This window comes from Pecten maximus, chromosome 17 (assembly GCF_902652985.1).
Source record: "Pecten maximus chromosome 17, xPecMax1.1, whole genome shotgun sequence".
Lineage (NCBI taxonomy): Eukaryota > Metazoa > Mollusca > Bivalvia > Pectinida > Pectinidae > Pecten > Pecten maximus.
In genome coordinates this window covers 19,142,290-19,164,874 of record NC_047031.1, presented here as the reverse complement: position 1 = coordinate 19,164,874, position 22,585 = coordinate 19,142,290, and the positions used below count along the sequence as shown (strand labels likewise).

Genomic DNA, 22,585 nt, shown 5'->3' with positions numbered 1-22,585 from the left:
AAACAACAGACACGAAATAATGGTAATTGATACGAATGGTTTGCATACTCATCAGACTTGGTCTTCGTATTTGAACTACACTATCCTCAGACGGGACCTCCGTGGACTCGCTGTTACTGAAGGTCGCATCCTTCCGAACGGGACCAGCTTTGTGAACTGGACCAGCCGCCGGGACAGGACCTGCCATTGGGACAGGTTCAGCATTAGTAGCGTCGATCCATACAGACGACTTCCCATCGCGTTCTTTAGCATTAACACCATCAGCTAAAATCGCCTGTTCCAAAACAGACATACGGCTTGCAAGTTCACGTGATTCGCTACTTGATTCAGAAAGCGTTTTAAACGTATTAACAGTTTCTGTGAGTGATGTAACAAGTTGTTGCAATCGATTTAATTCCAAATTCTTCATCTGCATCTCCTTCTCTGTGTCTTTCACATAATCGGCATGAACCGCAATATGGTTTTCAAGTGTAGTTTCCAGATTTCTTATTCGGACATCTTTGTCGATCAGCTGACGTTCCATATTGGTCAACTTTTGGTCAATGGCGGCCACAATCTCCACTGTTGTGACTGGTCTTTGGTTTGTGGAGCCATCGCCTCCAGTCCACTAAGTAGACAAGCAAACAGGAATGCAAACATAATCCTGGCAGACATGTTAGTGGTCTAGTGGATGTGACAAAAATGAACACACATATATCTTGGTCGCATTGTTAAGGACTGGTATATCTTACAATATCTTGACATATGTTGGTATTCACCGACCGAAATACATTCCAGAACGCCGATAATAGATACATAGACTATGGTGGCCAAATACGGTCGTCAAAACCTGTTGATGCCGCGCCTTCGACAAACAATAATTCCATTACCATTTTCAAATCATCCGGGACGTTTGCAGGCGGGGAACCATCATCCAGGGCCATACGAGGACGGGTGTCTAGGGGACAACATCAGCTAGGGTTGAATGAGGACGGTTGTCTATGCAATACCATCAGCCAGGGCATATTAGAACGGGTGTCCAAGGGACACTATCAGCCGAGCTATATAAGAATGTCTGTTTAGGGAACACTATAAACCAGAGCTGTATAATAATGTGTGTTTAGGGGACACAATAAACCAGAGCTGTATAAGAATGTGTGTTTAGGGGACACTATAAACCAGAGCTGTATAAGGATGTCTGTTTAGGGGACACTATAAACCAGAGCTGTATAATAATGTGTGTTTATGGGACACAATAAACCAGAGCTGTATAAGAATGTGTGTTTAGGGGACACTATAAAAAAAAGCCGGAGTACCCGGAGAAAAACCACCGGCCTACGGCCAGTACCAGACAACTGCCCCACGTAGGTTTCAAACTCGTAACCCAGAGGTGGAGGGCTAGTGTCGGGACACCTTAACCACTCGGCCACCGCGGCCTCATGTGGACTGGTATCAAGGGGACACCATCAGTCAGGGTTGTGTGAAAACGGCTGACTGTAGGGACGCCACCATTCAGGGTTGTATGAGTACGGATGTAAGAGTAATAGGAAGACAGATGACAAGGATGTATAAAGAATGTATCGTATCAAACCTTGATGCGGAGGCGATCGATCTATTTAAAACTTTGAAAAAGAGACAGAAGATTTTACAAGTGCCCCTTTACAATCTTATTTAGTTCGAGACCATAGATAAAATGAAATCAGTAAAATAATATTTCGGCACAAAAAAAAAACCCAACCCAATATCCTTTTTAACACAAGTACTATTTAAAGTAAAGAAGACCGTTATATTTAAGCCCTTCCTCCTTTCTCATCAAATTTTCCCATGTTGGCGTTTTAACTGGCGTGTTTTACCACACGTAAACACTTGTTGCTATATTAAAAGCACGGACAATTTCAAATGGTGTCCGGGAGATAAAAAAAAACTGGGAGTGAAGTATTGACAAGTAAAGTTTTATCGTAAAAGGAACTGTGTCGGCTTAATTCGGCTATCGTAGCGACCGCATAGCGCTGCCCTATCCTTGCCCGACTGACATCTGCTGTCCTTTTCTATCCGACAATTCGTCTGTCCGGTACAAACTAAGTAAGTTTAACATCACCTTATCAATACATCTGTCCAAAAGACAACACGTTATTATCGGAGAAACCCCCTATTAAGCAGTCTGATGTCCGTGCTTAAGGGCCTATGATATTGACAAGGGGTCCAGAGGGCCTGCCACAGTAGCCATGACAAAATCAATTATTGAAGTTATACAGTGTGGTACACTTATTTTCCTACTTTTTGCTACCTCTTAAAACAATGGTTTTCCTACTCTTTGCTTCCTCTTAAAACAACGGTTTACAGCATTAAGAATGCAATGCAATTGTTCTAGTATTGGGCCTCCTCTCTCCGGTCCCAAGGAAGTCACGTTATCCGTTTAAAGAACATGATCAATCATCTCATTTGCCAAATAATGCCTTTCTGTTCCCACAGGAGCCTTATCCTTGGTTTTAATGAATTTATAATTATGGAGACTTCGAGGTTCATGATGTTGACCCCTATGGTTTCCAATATACAAGTTTTCACAACATACAGTTCTTAGCCAGAAAACCCGCACTCACTAAAATGACCCGTAATTTGTAGTGCTTCGGAGTAGTGGATGCGAGCAAGATGTTGTCAGCTCGCTGGTCCAGAAATCTACTGACTACACCCGGAGAGCTCCAGTATTTAAGAGCTATTAATGCCCCAAAACTATTACCATATTTGGGTTCTACCTGACAGCTTTCATCGGGGTAACTGACTACGTCATATATCACCTCCTACACAGGAATGACCATATTTGGTCGTACCTGGCCACATTGTCCAGCTTTCGCCGGGTCAGCTGACCACGTCATGTCCCGTTTTAATCAGTCCGATACGAAAATAGACCCCACTTAAATCCGGTTCCAATGGCCATATAACACTATAGATGGTGACAGATACGATCGTTGTTAAATTGTTTCAAAGGATTGTCGTGACTTTTAGGCCGTTTGGATGGCCATATATGTAGGTGATGACAAAGACAGCAATTGTTAAAGTTCTCCTAAGACTATCATATCCCTCAAAGCACTACACACTGGTCACTCTAGAGGGCTACATTTAACTTACATGAATATAATCCACTCTATATACGAATTCATAGTTAGATGAACATTTATCAAAAGTTTCTATAACAAATTAATTAAGTAGAAATGAATTTATGAAATTGCAATTAAGTAATAATTAAGTTATGTAATAATTGCATCATGACACTGATTTTGTTACAATATGTGTATAGAATAAATCGCAGATCTCTGACACCGCTCCATAACATAAGGTCAAAAATTCGTCTGTAAAATTTCATGAATTATTTTGAACCATGTAAAGCAGTCCTAATTATTATATTGGGATTCATAAAATTAAGTGGACAAGACTTCGTACCAGCAATATTTCACTTTTATTTTATTTTAGAACAATTTCCAACCAGAAAATGTAGGTCTAGCACTATAACCACTGTAACCGTACATTGTGGCGTTGATTTCACTTGTTCGTCCTACTTGTATGACCACGTGATCCCCTTGGTGCAGTCGCAGGACAACCAGAGAAGAAACAAGATGGATGTCGTGTGCCTCTTGTGCATCAGAAAAAGAAGACCCTCTTTTAGCTCCGTTAACCACCAAAAACGTTTGGATGTAGCTGTGAAAACTTGCAAATGTTTCCCAAACTATGACGTAGATACCAGATACAGGAACGGTATAGATGCCGTCATGAGGACTGTATGCATGCCCTTCGTCCAGCGTCTCATGGTCGTACACAACGATGTTCCCCGTCCTAACACCCACCGAATTCGACAACTCAGAATGGAAGGCTACGATTGAAGAGGAAGGAATCGCCCCTGAAACAACGCAAGTGATAATGATTCATATATAACCTGTATGGTTTGAGATTTTGTATAAACATCCTCAGTGACCTTGAGGTAGGAGAGATGCAGGATGATGAAGACCACGGGGAAGCTATATATGATCGCAACTTTTTTTTCTTTTTCTAATGCGTTTTGAAATCAGATGTGATCGGTGTTTGGTGATATGCAAAGTGGTCACGTCACCGCCCATTGTCGTTTTGAGAATGTTTTTACACCCTGATGTGACCAAGATTTGTATGACGATGTCGTCAATGATGCAGAAGAACTTACTCTTCCGGAACACACAGTATTATTCCCCTTGTTCTTGTTTTAATGCTCTTTATCAAATCGTGATCGTGTTTATATTTCCCCCGATTTTGAGTGAATTACGGATTCGTTTTCTAATCGATAATCTCCATTAGTACGCCATTTTGGTTTGCTCTGCTTTACTACCCAGCTCTCCCAAGATTCCTAGATAAGGCGAGTAATCTTTTATGGTTTGATATTCCTTGCACTTTTTCAAAGGCGAAACTTGTTCATTTTAGTCGTGTTAAATGAAGTTGCCTATCTTATTTTGCCTTTAACCATAATTTGTCTTATTCATATATTTATCATACAATTTGATGACGATATGGAATACAATACACGTTTTTTATTTTAGTAAATAAATGAAGTCGGGCCCTCAATTCCAGATAATTTATCATTTTGCTTGGTATTAATAACAATGTTTTAAATTGGACTTGGTCCTCTTTTGACTCCGTTCACAACCAAGAATGTTTGGATGTAGCTTCGGAATCCCGATAGAGTTTTCCAGGTGATGACGTAAGTTCCGGTTTCAGATATGGTTGTGCATCAGGATATTGATTCATAAGGGTATATCCAAAATACACAGACACAAACCGCCTAAAACAAGTCATTCTGGAGAGCTGTGTAAGTAAGCCAACTAAAATGGCTGCACTTCCTGTATTGGGGTAATCTGAGAAATTGCAAAATCTCGAATGATTAAGACACCGAGAATGAAAACTACAACTACGTGGTACCGTAGCAATGTGATTAAAAAAAGAAAGAAAAATAAAACAAAACAAAAAAGCAAAAAAAGCAAAAAAAGCAAAAAACAAAAACAAATAAAATCTACATTGCAGGGTCCCGATTACTTTTCATTACAGCTGTAATCACACAAATACTCAAAATGGATCAATCTTGGGGGCTAAGCACATATGGGTATACAATTTGCTGGCTTGGGTCGAAGTTGACACTTTGGCTAACGGCAACCCTGGAATATGTGATCCAAAAATAGATTGATCTGTCACTGCCTCGTTGTGAAATGAAACAAAACCAGTGTAGCTTTTTGACGCCAAACAATGATCAAGGTCGCAATATTGTTTTATCTGCTATTGGCTGGCTTTTAACTTAATTATCGTTTTCTCTGTGAACGTAACAGGTGGAGTATCGATAATGGAAAATCCAAGGGTGTAGTGAGCGAAACAGAACGTAACAGATGGAATACTGAGTATGAACATATTCCAGGGTGCAGAGAGCGAAAGTTAACGTAACAACTGGCGTATTGAGGATGATACGGTGTTCTCGTTGTTGTCAGGATTAGGTGCATTACTTATACACTTACGGAATAAACCATTTTGCTTACTTCTTTTAGTGATATCACTAAATTTGAATAAATGGTTTAACGCCCCCTCCACCCCCCCCCACCCCCCCCCCCCCCCCCCCCCCCCAACCCCCACATACATTTGCTGTATATTGACACTGCAACAGATGATATACTTTATATTTACAGTAAAGGAAAGCCATGAAAACCTGACAAGTGTAAACAAACAATAGACACGAAATAATGGTAATTGATACAAATGGTTTGCATACTCATCAGACTTGGTCTTCGTATTTGAACTACACTATCCTCAGACGGGACCTCCGTGGACTCGCTGTTACTGAAGGTCGCATCCTTCCGAACGGGACCTGCTTTGTGACCAGGACCAGCCGCCGGGACAGGACCTGCCATTGGGACAGGTTCAGCATTAGTAGCGTCGATCCGTACAGACGACTGCCCGTCGCGTTCTTTAGCATTAACACCATCAGCGAAAATAGCCTGTTCCAAAACAGACATACGGCTAGCAAGTTCACGTGATTCGCTGCTTGTTTCAGAAAGCGTTTGTTTAAACGTATTAACAGTTTTTGTCGATCAGCTGACGTTCCATATTGGTCAACTTTTGGTCAATGGCAGCCACAATCTCCACTAAATGTTGTGACTGGTGTTTGGTTTGTGGAGCCATCGCCTCCAGTCCACTAAGTAGACAAGCAAACAGAAATGCAAACTTAATCCTTGCAGACATGTTGGTAGTCTGGTGGATGTGACAGAAATGAACACACATATATCTTGGTCGCATTGTTAAGGACTGGTATATCTTATCAGTGTCGAACGGAGCAGACACACATAAGATAGAGAAAAAATCAGAAAAAATATCTTGACATTTGTTGGTATTCACCGACCGAAATACATTCCAGAACACCGATAATAGATACATAGACTATGGTGGCCAAATACGGTCATCAAAACCTGTGGATGTCGCGCCTTCCACAAGCAATAATTCCATTACAATTTTCAAATCATCCAAGACGTTTGCAGGCGGGGAACCATCATCCAGGGCCATACGAGGACGGGTGTCTAGGGGACAACATCAGCTAGGGTTGAATGAGGACGGTTGTCTATGCAACACCATCAGCCAGGGCATATAAGAATGGATGTCCAGGGGACACTATCAGCCGAGCTGTGTAAGAATGTCTGTTTAGGGGACATTATAAACCAGAGCTGTATAAGAATGTGTGTTTAGGGGACACTATAAAAAAAAACCCGGAGTACCCGGAGAAAAATCACCGGCCTACGGCCAGTACCCGACAACTGCCCCACGTAGGTTTCGAACTCGTAACCCAGAGGTGGAGAGCTAGTGTCGGGATACCTTAACCACTCGGCCACCGCGGCCCCATGTGGACTGGTATCAAGGGGATACCATTAGTCAGGGTTGTGTGAAAACGGCTGACTATAGGGACGCAACCATTCAGGGTTGTATGAGTACGGATGTAAAGAGAGTAATAGGAAGACAGATGACAAGGATGTATAAAGAATATATCGTATCAAACCTCGATGCGGAGGCGATCGATCTATTTAAAACTTTGAAAAAGAGACAAAAGATTGTACAAGTGCCCCTTTACAATCTTATTTAGTTCGAGACCATAGATAAGATGAAATCAGTAAAGTAATATTTCGGCGCAAAAAAGACAAGTGGATATTAACCCAATATCATTTTAACACAAGGTAATATTCAAAGTAAGGAAGAACGTTATATTTCAGCCCTTCCTCCTTTCTCATCAAATTCTCCCATGTTGGCGTTTCAACTGGCGTGTTTTACCACACGTAAACACTTGTTGCTATATTAAAAGCACGGACAATTTCAAATGGTGTCTGGGAGATAAAAAAAAAATCGGGAGTGAAGTATTGACAAGTAAAGTTTTATCGTAAAAGGAACTGTGTCGGCTTAATTCGGCTATCGTAGCGACCGCATAGCGCTGCCCTATCCTTGGCCGACTGACATCTGTTGTCCTTTTCTATCCGACAATTCGTCTGTCCGGTAAAAACTAAGTAAATTTAACATCGCCTTATCAATACATCTGTCCAAAAGACAACACGTTATTTCATTTCAAAATATTTTATTAACAATACATGTAAATATGTATGCATGCAAATACAGCATTGTTAAAAAAATCAGACAACAGGCTAAGCCTATATAAGTCATCTTCCAGAAAAAAAAACTTCAGGTTAGACCGGACAGAAAAATGTTACTCTACCTCTTTTGATGCTAAAGTATAATTATAAAGTATTGAAGGTAAATGTATTTAAACAAGAGTAAGACAGTGAGAGGAACCACATACGTCATTCCAATACATAAATTGAAGGTATAATTAACTAAATAGTCCAATGGCATTGCTAAGATTCATAAAAGTACCATTATTCTTTAGTGAAGTAAAAGCACAGCATCTTTCTGTCAGGCCTGTAAATGATGCATTGTATGTAATAAAATAATTAACAAGGATTCACTCACACATTCATTCACACATTCATACTAGAATGTTGTAGTATATATCTGTATATACTATATTGTATGTTTACTACCAACAACATGTTACATAGAGAAACGTTTAGATGATTTAATATATAGGTTAACATGATTAAGTATAAAATAATATTCAAATGATCAGATGCATTGAGGATACCATATAATAAACAATGAAGATTTACATAACCTAATAAATTATATATGGATGTAATATGGTGTCTGAAGTTGGAATATAGGGGACATTGAAAGAAAAAATGTACAATATCCTCTCTACGTGCACCACACGCACAGGAAGGGTTATCAACAAGGTGATCTTGGAACCTATCACTATTTAAGTTACTTTTAAAATTCCTTAGTTGACATAAAATTATGTTAAGTTTCCTCGGAAGAGAACTGATGAAAATTTCAGAAACAGGCAAATTAATAGTTGATTTTATACTGCGTTTAAAAAAAGAAACTGAAGAAGATTCTCTTATGGTACTGTCAAGTGCATTCCACATAGTCATTGTTGAAGGAAAGAAACTTTTCATATAGCTAGTAGTTCGTGATTGTGGTATATTGAAGACTCTATTATTTCTGAAGGTATAGACATTGTTTACATTTAAAAATGGCTGTATGATATTGAATAGATAAGTTGGAGTGTAATTATTGATAATTTTAAACATTACTATTAGTTTATGATTTTGTCTTCTTGAGCTTAATGACTCTAGTTGAGTTTCAGTATATAAAATGTGGTGAGGAGTACCTCTTCGGAGACCCGTTATTATACGCATAGCTTCAAGTTGGACAGATTCGAGAAGGTCAGATTCACGTTATTGTCGGAGAAACCCCCTATTAAGCAATATGATGTCCATGCTTAAGGGCCTATGAAATTGACAAGGGGCCCAGAGGGCCCGCCACAGTAGACGTGACAAAATCAATTATTGAAGTTATACAGTGAGGTACACTTATTTTCCTACTTTTTGCTACCTCTTAAAACAATGGTTTTCCTACGTTTGATTCCTCTTAAAACAATGGTTTACAGCATTAAGTATGCAATGCAATTGTTCCAGTATGGGCCCCCTCTCTCCGTATAAGAACATGATCAATCATCTCATTTGCTAAATAATGCCTTTCCGGTCCCACAGAAGTCTCAGCATTGATTTTGATGAATTTACTATTATGGAGACTCAGATTGATGATCATGATCCTTTTGGTTAATATGCTGGCAGAGAGGTTTAATGGTGCATTATGGGAAAACACAAATGCATTAAACATGCATATAAGTAACAAGGATACGTGTATAGAATGAATCGCAAATTCACCTCACAAGTATATCTAGGTGAGTACGGGCGGATGTCTGATTCCGCTCCATAACATCAGGTCAAAAATTTATCCGTAAAATTTCATGAATTCTTTTGAACTTTTAAAGCAGTGCCAATTATCTATCACAACTCATAAAATAAAGCGGACAAGACTTCGTACCAGCAATATTTCACTTTTATTTAATTTTAGAACAATTTCCAACCAGAAAATGTAGGTTTAGCAGTAAAACTACCATAACTGGACATTGTGGCGTTGGTATCACTTGTTCGTCCTACTTGTATGACCACGCGATCCCCTTGTTGCAGTCGCAGGACAACCAGAGAAGAAACAAGATCGTGTGTTGCTTGTGCATCAGAAAATGAAGTCCCTCTTTTAGTTCCGTTTACAACCAAGAACGTTTGGATGTAGCTACGAAAATTTGCAAAGGTGTCCCATACCATGACGTAGATGCCAGCTACAGGAACGGTATAGATGCCGTTATGAGGACTGTATCCATGCCCTTCGTCTAGCGTCTCATGGTCGTACACAACGACGCTACCCGTCCTAACAGTCACCGAATTCGACAACTCATAATGGAAGGCTACGATTGAAGAGGAAGGAACCGCCCCTGAAACAACAAATGATAATGATTCAGATATTACCTGTATGTTTTTTGTATAAACATCCTCAGTGACCTTGAGGTAGGAGAGATGCAGGATGATGAAGACCACGGGGAAGCCATATGATGATCTCTTTGGTATTTTTTTGTTTTTGTTTTTGTTAATTTTTCCTAATGCGGTTTGAAATCAGACGTGATCGGTGTTTGTTTATATGCATAGTGGTTAAGTCACCGCACATTGTCGTTTTGAGAATGTTATTGCACCCGGATGCGACCAAGATTTGAATGACGATGTCGTCAATGATGCAGAAGAACTTACTATTCCGGAACACATGGTCTTATTCGCCTTGTACTTTTTTAATGCTCTTCATGCAAATCGTCATCGTATTTTTATTTCCCCCAATATTGAGCGAGAATTACGGATTCGTTTTCTAGTGGATGTTCTCCATTAGTACGCCATTTGGGTTTGGTCTGCTTTACTACCCAGCTCTCCCCAGATTCCTAGATAAGGCGAGTTATGTTTTATGGTTTGATATTCCTTGCACTTTTTCAAAGGCGAAACTTGTTCATTTTAGTCGTGTTAAATGAAGTTGCCTATCTTATTTTGCCTTTAACCATTATTTGTCTTATTCATCTATAGTTATCATACAATTTGATGATTATTTGGAATACAATAAACGTTTTTTATTTCAGTTAATGAATGAAGTCGGGCTCTCAATTCAAGATAATTTATTGTTTTGCTTTGGTATTAATAACAGTGTTTTAAATTCGACTTGGTTATTAATATATTATTGAAGTTCCAAAATATAAAACTTCATGTTGGGCATTTAACTTTTAGAATAATTTCCATCCCGAAAACGTAGGTCTAGCACTATAACTGATATCACTGTACATAGTGTTAGTTGTCGTATGACCTATCTGTATAAAAACATAATCTCCCTGGTTCAGTTTAAGGACAACGACAGAAGAAGCATGATGTACGTCGTGTATTTCCTGGGCATCGCTGAAGGACGCTCTTCTTTTGACTTCGTTCACAACCAAGAACGTTTGGATGTAGCTTCGGAATTCAGATAGAATTGTCCACGTGATGACGTAAGTTCCGGTTTCAGATATGGTTGTACATCACGATATTGATTCATAAGGGTATATCCAAAATACACAGACACAAACCTCCTAAAACAAGGCATTCCGGAGAACTGTGTAAGTAAGCCAACTAAAATGGCTGCACTTCCTGTATTGAGGTAATCTGAGAAATTGCAAAATCTCGAATGATTAAGACCCCGAGAATGAAAACTACAACTACATGTACGTGGTACCGTAGCAATGTGATTAAAAAAAGAAAGAAAAAGAAACAAAACAAAAAGCAAAAAAAGCAAAAAACAAAAACAAATAAAATCTACATTGCAGGGTCCCGATTACTTTTCATTGCAGCTGTAAGATTTCAAGACGTGTAACCTCTGCCGCTCACACAGATCCGAAGGACTGGCCAAATGCCCAAAACGGATCAAGTTTGGGGGCTACTCACATATACGTATACATTATACTGGCTTGGGTCAAAGTTGACACTTTGGCTAACGGCAACCCTGGAATATGTGATACAAAAATAGATTGATCTGTCACTGCCTCGTTGTGAAATGAAACAAAACCAGTGTAACTTTTTGACGCCAAACAATGATCAAAGTCGCAATATTGTTTTATCTGCTATCGGCTGGCTTTTAACTTAATTATCGTTTTCTCTGTGAACGAAAGTTAACGTAACAGGTGGAGTATCGATAATGGAAAATCCCAGGGTGTAGTGAGCGAAACAGAACGTAACAGATGGAATACTGAGTATGAACATATTCCAGGGTGCAGAGAGCGAAAGTTAACGTAACAACTGGCGTATTGAGGATGATACGGTGTTCTCGTTTAGTCGTTAACGTTATATCACTTTGTCAGAATTAGGTGCATTACTTATACACTTACGGAATAAACCATTTCTCTTACTTCTTTTAGTGATATCACTAAATTTGAATAAATGGTTTAACGCCCCCTCCCCCACCCCAACCCCCAAACCCCCACATACATTTGCTGTATATTGACACTGCAACAGATGATATACTTTATATTTACAGTAAAGGAAAGCCATGAAAACCTGACAAGTGTAAACAAACAATAGACACGAAATAATGGTAATTGATACAAATGGTTTGCATACTCATCAGACTTGGTCTTCGTATTTGAACTACACTAGCCTCAGACGGGACCTCCGTGGACTCGCTGTTACTGAAGGTCGCATCCTTTCGAACGGGACCTGCTTTGTGAACAGGACCAGCCATTTGGACAGGTTCAGCATTGGAAGCGTTGATCCGTACAGACTTATCAGAAGTTTCCTCATTACGTATATCAGACGATGCCATCGACTGCCCATCGCGTTCTTTAGCATTAACACCATCAGCGAAAATCGCCTGTTCCAAAACAGACATACGGCTTGCAAGTTCACGTGATTCGCTACTTGTTTCAGAAAGCGTTTGTTTGAACGAATTCGCAGTTTCTGTGAGTGATGTCACAAGTTGTTGCAATCGATTTAATTCCAAATTCTTCATCTGCATCTCCTTCTCTGTGTCTTTCACATAATCGGCATGAACCGCAATATGGTTTTCCAGTGTAGTTTCCAGATTTCTTATTCGGACATCTTTGTCGATCAGCTGACGTTCCATTTTGGTCAACTTTTGGTCAATGGCAGCCACCGCCTCCACTAAATGTTGTGACTGGTCTCTGGTTTGTGGAGCCACCGCCTCTAGTTCACTAAGTAGACAAACAAACAGGAAGGGAAAAATAGTCCTGACAGACATGTCGGTGGATGTGACAGAAATGATCACACATATTTTGGTCGCATTGTTAAGGAGTGGTATATCTTATCAGTATCAAACAGAGTAAACAGGAAGAAATATCTTGGCAGATGTTGGTATTCACAGACCGAAATACATTCCAGAACGCCGATAATAGATACACTGTCTTTACACAAGCAAAACTCCTCCACGTGAAATTTTTTCACATAAAATTAACAATTTTTATGTAAATTTCCCGTGAAGGAATTTCGCTGGTGAATATGGTGGCTGAATGGGATAGTCCATACATGTTGATGGCAGGGATGTGTAGGCGAACATTAAGAAATAGTTTGAAGAAAATGTAGAATTCATCGTTGAATAAAGGTGATCAATCTATCTAGGAATCTTGGAAATGATGCAGAAGAAAAAGATTTAAGAAGTGCCCATTTACAATCAAATTTAATTCAATACCACAGATCAAAATAAAATCAGTGCAATAAAAATTCAGCACAAACAATTAAATACCAGAATTATATTAACACAAAATATAAAGTGGAAAACATAACGTAAAATTTGAGCTCGTGTTTATATCTTAATTCCCACTATAACGTTTTAACTGGCTTGTAACACACGTTAACGTTTGGTGCTATATTAAGAGATATTAGCACTTGTTGCTGGACAGATAATGTTTATCTGCCGTCTGTATTTTTATCCGACAATTCGTCTGTCCGCTACATACTCTATTAGTTTAACACCGCCTTATCAATGCATCTGTTCAAAAGACATAACACGATATTGTCAGAGAGACCCCTTTTCAAGCAATATAATACTCATGGTCACAGGCCTAATTTTTTTACAAAAGTTTTGCCCAATTATGCTCGTTAAGAACTAATAGCGAGTTAAAGGGTTTACCTCAATTTACCCTAATGGGCCCCATCTTCTCATGTCCTAAGGGAGACACACCCTCCATTTATACAACAATATATATCCTATGTCCAATAATGTTCTATACTTTTATTTTATAAATTTCATCACGATCCATTTAGTCGTTCAGGACTAGTAGCAATTTTAATGAAATGTTTACGGACGGACACTGCGCTTTGCATAAGCTAACATGTATTTAAAAATAGTACGGGATTGGTTCCAAATAATGGCTGCAATGGAAATCCCTTCTTCGTCGTTCAGGACTAGTAGCAATTTTAATGAAATGTTTACGGACGGACACTGCGCTTTGCATAAGCTAACAGGTATTTAAAAATAGTACGGGATTGGTTCCAAATAATGGCTGCAATGGAAATCCCTTCTTCGTCAGACTAAGACTTACGGTAGGGAGAATGTTAACATTCTCCCAACACTTTCAGTAAAATTCCACCAATATTCTGTTTGCCATTACTGCGGTTTTGGTTATTTGGTCAGTATAATCATTAATATCATTTAAGTCCATATCAGCCTTTACCTATTTGCTCATTGGGCTCTCAGATGAGATCCTCAGTATTTTGTAATTGTTGAACATGATGACCGAAATTATAGGTATTTTGATTGAAAAAAATACTTAAATCTGAAGGAGCAAGGATAGTATTTATTCTCATTTGTAATTTTACATTACAATACATAAATGTGTTTCAGCTCAGAAAGATTATAACCTTACATGTCATCATATTGATATTACAGGCAGCCATGGTAACATAACACATCACATGGTAACAATGCAGGTCAACATCATAACATGATACATCACCATGGTAACAATGCACGTCAACATCATACCACGATACATCACCATGGTAACAATGCACGTCAACATCATACCACGACACATCACCATGGTAACAATGCACGTCAACATCATACCATGACACATCACCATGGTAACAATGCACATCACCATGATAACATTACACATCACCATGGCAACATTTCACATCACCATGGTAACAATGCACATCAACATAATAACACTAAAGATCGCCATGGTAACATTACACATCACCGTGGTAAAAATGCACATCAACTTGGTAACATTACACGTCAACCTGATGGCATTACACGTCACCATAGTAACATTACATGTGTTCATGGTAACATAATAAATCACCATGGTAACATAACAAGTCATCATGGTAACATAACAAGTCATCATGGTAACATAACATGTCATCATGGGAACATAGCACATCATTATGGTAACATAACACATCATCATGGTAATATAACACATCATCATGGTAATATAACATGTCATCATGGTAACATAACACATCATCATGGTAACATAACACGTCATCATGGTAATATAACACGTCATCATGGTAATATAACATGTCATCATGGTAATATAAAACATCATCATGGTAATATAACACGTCATCATGGTAACATTACACATCATCATGGTAATATAACACGTCATCATGGTAACATAATACATCATCATGGTAACATAACATGTCATCATGGTAACATTACACATCATCATGGTAATATAACACGTCATCATGCTAATATAACACGTCATCATGCTAACATAACATGTCATCATGGTAATATAAAACATCATCATGGTAACATAACATGTCATCATGGTAACATAACATGTCATCATGGTAACATAACACGTCATCATGGTAACGTAACACGTCATCATGGTAACATAACACGTCATCATGGTAACATAACATGTCATCATGGTAATATAACACGTCATCATGGTAACAACAGGTCATCATGGTAATATAACACGTCATCATGGTAACATAACATGTCATCATGGTAACATAATACATCATCATGGTAACATAACACGTCATCATGGTAACATAATACATCATCATGGTAATATAACATGTCATCATGGTAATATAACATGTCATCATGGTAACATAACACATCATCATGGTAACATAATACATCATCATGGTAATATAACACGTCATCATGGCAATATAACACATCATCATGGTAACATAACATGTCATCATGGTAATATAACATGTTATCATGGTAACATAACACGTCATCATGGTAACATAACACATCATCATGGTAACATAACACGTCATCATGGTAACATAACATGTCATCATGGTAATATAACACGTCATCATGGTAATATAACACGTCATCATGGCAATATAACACGTCATCATGGTAATATAACACGTCATCATGGTAATATAACATGTCATCATGTGACATAACATGTCATCATGGTAATATAACACGTCATCATGGTAACATAACACGTCATCATGGTAATATAACATGTCATCATGGTAACGTAACACGTCATCATGGTAACATAACACATCATCATGGTAATATAACACGTCATCATGGTAATATAACATGTCATCATGGTAACATAACACGTCATCATGGTAATATAACACGTCATCATGGTAATATAACACGTCATCATGGTAACATAACACGTCATCATGGTAACATAACACGTCATCATGGTAACGTAACACGTCATCATGGTAACATACCACATCATCATGGTAACATAACATGTCATCATCGTAATATACAAGAGATCCCAGAGGGATCTTGGCGCCCACCATTGAATGATCTTTATAGGTTCCATGTCAGATTGATCTTTTCTCTACTTTTCCCTTCCTCTAAGTCTTATATTACTAATCTGTGTAAATTCAGAAACAGCCCTCTAGTACTTTTCAAACAAGGGGAACTTATATATAAAATTTAAGATTTAGCGATAATGGCTGTCTGTCGGCCATGTTGTTTTCCGATTGGTCCCAAAATGCAATACCAGGGACCAAGGGGAACCTACATATGAAATTTGAGAAAAATCCCTTCGGTACCTTCTGTACAATAGCGATAACAAACTTCAATTTTCAAAATACAAGATGGCTGCCTGTCGGCCATGTTGTTTTTCGATTGGTCTCAAAATGCAATATGCCTAACTAGGCACCAAGAGGAACCTTTATATGAAATTTGAGAAAGATCCCTTCAGTGCTTTCTCAGAAATAGCGATAACAAACGTCAATTGTCAAAATCCAAGATGGCTGCCTGTCGGCCATGTTGTTTTCCGATTAGTCTCAAAATTCAATATGCATAACTAGGCACTGAGGGGAACCTGCATATAAAATTTCAGAAAGATTCCCTTATTAGTTTCTGCGAAATAGCGATAACAAACTTCAATTGTCAAAATCCAAGATGGCTGCCTGTCGGCCATGTTGTTTTTCGATTGGTCTCAAAATGCAATATGCATAACTACGCACCAAGGGAAACCTACATATGAAATTTGAGAAAGATCCCTTCAGTACTTTCTGAGAAATAGCGATAACAAACTTCAATTGTCAAAATCCAAGATGGCTGCCTGTCGGCCATGTTGTTTTCCAATTGGTCTCAAAATGCAATATGCCTAACTAGGCACCAAGAGGAACCTACATATGAAATTTGAGAAAGATCCCTTCAGCGCTTTCTCAGAAATAGCGATAACAAACGTCAATTGTCAAAATCCAAGATGGCTGCCTGTCGGCCATGTTGTTTTCCGATTAGTCTCAAAATTCAATATGCATAACTAGGCACTGAGGGGGACCTACATATAAGATTTCAGAAAGATCCCCTTATTAGTTTCTGAGAAATAGCGATAACAAACTTCAATTGTCAAAATCCAAGATGGCTGCCTGTCGGCCATGTTGTTTTCAGATTGGTCTCAAAATGCAATATGCATAACTAGGCACCAAGGGAAACCTACATATGAAATTTCAGAAAGATCCCCTCAATAGTTTCTGAGAAATAGCGATAACAAACTTCAATTGTTAAAATCCAAGATGGCTGCCTGTCGGCCATGTTGTTTTCAGATTGGTCTCAAAATGCAATATGCCTAACTAGGCACCAAGAGGAACCTACATATGAAATTTGAGAAAGATCCCTTCAGCGCTTTCTCAGAAATAGCGATAACAAACGTCAATTGTCAAAATCCAAGATGGCTGCCTGTCGGCCATGTTGTTTTCCGATTAGTCTCAAAATTCAATATGCATAACTAGGCACTGAGGGGGACCTACATATAAGATTTCAGAAAGATCCCCTTATTAGTTTCTGAGAAATAGCGATAACAAACTTCAATTGTCAAAATCCAAGATGGCTGCCTGTCGGCCATGTTGTTTTCAGATTGGTCTCAAAATGAAATATGCATAACTAGGCACCAAGGGAAACCTACATATGAAATTTCAGAAAGATCCCCTCAATAGTTTCTGAGAAATAGCGATAACAAACTTCAATTGTTAAAATCCAAGATGGCTGCCTGTCGGCCATGTTGTTTTCAGATTGGTCTCAAAATGCAATATGCATAACTAGGCACAAAGGGGAACCTAAATATGAAATTTGAGAAAGATCCCTTCAGTACTTTCTGAGAAATAGCGATAACAAGAATTGTTTACGGACGGAGGGACGGAGGGACGGACGGACGGACGACGGACCACGGACGCAGGGCGATTTGAATAGCCCACCATCTGATGATGGTGGGCTAAAAACATCATCATGGTAACATAACACGTCATCATGGTAACATAACATGTCATCATGGTAACATAACACATCATGGTAACATAACACGTCATCATGGTAACATAACATGTCATCATGGTAATATAACATGTCATCATGGTAACATAACACGTCATCATGGTAATATAACATGTCATCATGGTAACGTAACACGTCATCATGGTAACATAACACGTCATCATGGTAACGTAACACGTCATCATGGTAGCATAACATGTCATCATGGTAACGTAACACGTCATCATGGTAATGTAACATGTCATCATAGTAACATAACACGTCATCATGGTAACAGGTCATCATGGTAACGTAACATGTCACCATGGTAACATAACACGTCATTATAATGTGCAGGATTTTTATGCATCTGTTAAGCACAAACATAGTAAAATAACAAAAACAACATATTATAGCTATTCCCGCAAAAACAAAACAAGAAATATGGTTCAATTGTAGCTAATAAGACTGAGAAGAATTAGCAAGTCTTGATAAAATCCTACTGGTGGTATTTGAAAACAAAAATTCAAAGGTTTAAACAAGATGGACAGATTGCTAAGAAGACTTTTATTCCAAAGCAAAATGTAGTTTCAAGTTTTTCTCTATACATTATGTCAGTATACAACAAGAGATCCCAGAGGGATCTTGGCGCCCACCATTGAATGATCTTCATAGGTTCCATGTCAGATTGATCTTTTCTCTACTTTTCTCTTCATTTTACTAATCTGTGCAAATTGAGACATCCCTCCAGTACTTTTCAAACAAGGGAACCCTAGCTATATAAGAAATTTGAGATTTAACGATAATGGCTGTTTGTTTGCCAGGTTGTTTTCAGGACAGACTGGTCCAAAAATGCAATACAAGGGACCAAGGGGAACCTACTTATGAAATTTGAGAAAGATCCATTCAGTACTTTGAGAAATAGAGAAAACAAACTTCAATAGTCAAAATCCAAGATGGCGGTCTGTCGGACATATTGTTTTCCAATTGATCTCAAAATGCAATAAGCATAACGAGGCACCAAGGGGAACCTCCATATGAAATTTGAGAAAGATCCCAAGATGGCTGCCTGTCGGCCATGTTGTTTTCAGATTGGTTTTAAAAACGCAATATGCATAACTAGGCACCAAGGGAAACTTACATATGAAATTTGAGAAAGATCCCTTAAATACTTTCTCAGAAATAGTGATAACAAACTTCAATTGTCAAAATCCAAGATGGCTGCCTGTCGGCCATGTTGTTTTCAGATTGGTCTCAAAACGCAAAATGCATAACTAGGCACCAAGGGAAACCTACATATGAAATTTCAGAAAGATCCATTCAGTACATTCTCAGAAATAGCGATAACAAACTTCAATTGTCAAAATCCAAGTAGGCTGCCTGTCGGCCATGTTGTTTTCGGATTGGTCTCAAAACGCAATATGCATAACTAGGCACCAATTAGGGAAACCTACATCTGAAATTTCAGAAAGATCCATTCCGTACTTTCTCAGAAATAGTGATAACAAACTTCAATTGTCAAAATCCAAGATGGCTGCCTGTCGGCCATGTTGTTTTCCGATTGGTCTCAAATCGCAATATGCATAACTAGGCACCAAGGGGAACCTACATATGAAATTTGAGAAAGATCCCTTCAGTACTTTCTCAGAAATAGCGATAACAAACTTCAATTGTCAAAATCCAAGATGGCTGCCTGTCGGCCATGTTGTTTTCGGATTGGTCTCAAAACGCAATATGCATAACTAGGCACCAAGGGGAACCTTCATATGTAATTTGAGAAAGATCCCTTCAGTACTTTCTCAGAAATAGCAATAACAAACTTCAATTGTCAAAATCCAAGATGGCTGCCTGTCGGCCATGTTGTTTTCGGATTGGTCTCAAAACGCAAAATGCATAACTAGGCACCAAGGGAAACCTACATCTGACATTTCAGAAAGATCCATTCAGTACTTTCTCAGAAATAGTGATAACAATCTTCAATTGTCAAAATCCAAGATGGCTGCCTGTCGGCCATGCTGTTTACCGATTGGTCTCAAATCGCAATATGCATAACTAGGCACCAAGGGGAACCTACATATGAAATTTGAGAAAGATCCCTTCAGTACTTTCTCAGAAATAGCGATAACAAACTTCAATTGTCAAAATCCAAGATGGCTGCCTGTCGGCCATGTTGTTTTCGGATTGGTCTCAAAACGCAATATGCATAACTAGGCACCAAGGGGAACCTTCATATGTAATTTGAGAAAGATCCCTTCAGTACTTTCTCAGAAATAGCAATAACAAACTTCAATTGTCAAAATCCAAGATGGCTGCCTGTCGGCCATGTTGTTTTCGGATTGGTCTCAAAACGCAAAATGCATAACTAGGCACCAAGGGAAACCTACATCTGAAATTTCAGAAAGATCCATTCAGTACTTTCTCAGAAATAGTGATAACAATCTTCAATTGTCAAAATCCAAGATGGCTGCCTGTCGGCCATGTTGTTTTCCGATTGGTCTCAAAACGCAATATGCATAACTAGGCACCAAGGGGAACCTACATATGAAATTTGAGAAAGATCCCTTCAGTACTTTCTGAGAAATAGCGATAACAAGAATTGTTTACGGACGGAGGGACGGACAGACGGAGGGACGGAGGGACGGACGGAGGGACGGACGGAGGGACGGACGGAGGGACGGACGGACCACGGACCACGGACGCAGGGCGATTTGAATAGCCCACCATCTGATGATGGTGGGCTAAAAAGAGAATAACATGAATTTGAATTTGAAATGTTACATTGAAATGACTAAATATCTAAGGAACAAAGTTAAAATATTGTTTTAAAGGTGGCTGTCATAGTGTCATGATTGTTCTTGTTTTGGAAATAATTCCTGAAGAGGGGAATTCAAGAAGAATGAAAGAATTTACAGAAATATGATTCACGAGGATGAATGAAATGTGATGATTTCCGTCAACATGAACTTGGTCACTTGATTTGATTTGTAATCATTAACATATTATATACAATTGTAATTTGGAGATCAGACACATTTGGGTAATTCCAAAATTAAGCAACTTCATCCATTTAAATCTCTAAATACACCAAGCCCTAAATAACTAATAAAACTAGAACTGTCGCCAGGATGGCCGACTAATACCCCTGCGAACCGCAGAGTCAATGGTCATCTGGAATGGTTATTTTGAGGCTAACTAAGATAACCTGTGCATGCCCCTAATTCTGAAATTCAGAATGGCTGGAATATGTGTTGTTCATAATAAAAACAATTTAATTGTAAGTTTTGTTGAAATCAGTCCACAGATATAAGAAGAGTTGTCCGGACAAGAAAAACCTATGAATAGTGATCAGTAACCATGGCAACCAAAAATTGGAATTTAAACAACTGCATGCACATCTGTACATGTTCCCTAACGTTCCCGTAAAGTTTTGTGAAAATCGGTTCAAAAGTTTAGGAGGAGTTGTCCGGACAAGAAAAACCTATGAATAGTGAACAGTAACCATGGCAACCAAAAATTTTCGATTTTAACAGCTGCATGCACATCTACATAATATTATGGTCCTCTCTATTTGTGTGAAGTTTCATTGGAATTGGCCCAACGGTTTTGGAAGAGTTGTCTGAACAATAAAAACCTATGAATTGTGACCAGCTACCATTGCAACAAAAAATCATTTGGAATTTAAACAGCTGCATGCACATGCACATCTGCACATGTTCCCTAACTTCGTTGCGGGGGTTTAACTAGAAAACATCAGTAAGACATAAATGGCCCCGCAGCCATTTGACATCCAGAAACACAGATTGGTGAGGTTGGCATCAGCAGTTCTTGAGATTAGCTAGTTACATTGCATCAGGACGGGATGGACAAGGGTAACACTACGTCCCCCTATATCATGGCAGGGCTATAACATTGATAACAACACACAAATGCCTAATCATCTATCCTCTTACAGAGCCTGGGTCGCGACATTTAAAGTTTGATCTGTAGGCAGTATTTAGAAGCAAATTAAAAAATTCACTAAAATTTCAATATTTCCCCTGAACACAACCCCGCAAACCTCTACATCAATGAATTGATAGTATGTTTGCACCCTGTATACCTTACAGACGTCTGTACATGTGTTGCCACAGAATTAGCAAAGTTCAACAAAATCACTCATTCTTAAAAATCACCTAAATATGACATTTTTACCCCAAAAATCATTCATTCTAAAAAAAACAAGAGGCCCCGAGGGCCTGTATTGCTCACCTGGTTTCATTAGATATGAAACAAGAATGATGCCTAAATATATTTGGCACTGGTATTGCTCTGTCAATATATCATAAGCATTTTATATGGG

General features: G+C 38.7%; 2 protein-coding genes across 2 annotated transcripts; both read right to left on the bottom strand.

The window, feature by feature from the left end:
• Positions 1-3,385: 3,385 nt before the first annotated feature.
• Positions 3,386-6,065, bottom strand: LOC117315606. The gene is made up of 2 exons (XM_033869869.1): positions 5,753-6,065; positions 3,386-3,871 (listed from the first exon to the last, which is right to left on the bottom strand). The coding sequence occupies exons 1-2, from the start codon at positions 5,994-5,996 to the stop codon at positions 3,444-3,446; spliced, it is 672 nt and encodes a 223-aa protein (XP_033725760.1). The 5' UTR covers positions 5,997-6,065; the 3' UTR covers positions 3,386-3,443.
• A 2,195-nt stretch (positions 6,066-8,260) lies between these two features.
• On the bottom strand, positions 8,261-12,778 carry LOC117315605. The gene is made up of 2 exons (XM_033869868.1): positions 12,102-12,778; positions 8,261-9,913 (listed from the first exon to the last, which is right to left on the bottom strand). The coding sequence occupies exons 1-2, from the start codon at positions 12,736-12,738 to the stop codon at positions 9,492-9,494; spliced, it is 1,059 nt and encodes a 352-aa protein (XP_033725759.1). The 5' UTR covers positions 12,739-12,778; the 3' UTR covers positions 8,261-9,491.
• Between the last annotated feature and the right edge of the window lie 9,807 nt (positions 12,779-22,585).

What these genes read in the sequence shown, in the direction of transcription:
- LOC117315606 (XM_033869869.1), bottom strand. Translation starts at nt 5,996, where the DNA reads ATGTCTGTTTTGGAACAGGCTATTTTCGCTGATGGTGTTAATGCTAAA. An exon ending in ACGAAGACCAAGTCTGATGA is followed by an intron (nt 3,872 to 5,752) that starts GTATGCAAACCA and finishes GCGTTGTTTCAG; the next exon opens with GGGCGATTCCTTCCTCTTCA.
- LOC117315605 (XM_033869868.1), bottom strand. Translation starts at nt 12,738, where the DNA reads ATGTCTGTCAGGACTATTTTTCCCTTCCTGTTTGTTTGTCTACTTAGT. An exon ending in ACGAAGACCAAGTCTGATGA is followed by an intron (nt 9,914 to 12,101) that starts GTATGCAAACCA and finishes TTGTTGTTTCAG; the next exon opens with GGGCGGTTCCTTCCTCTTCA.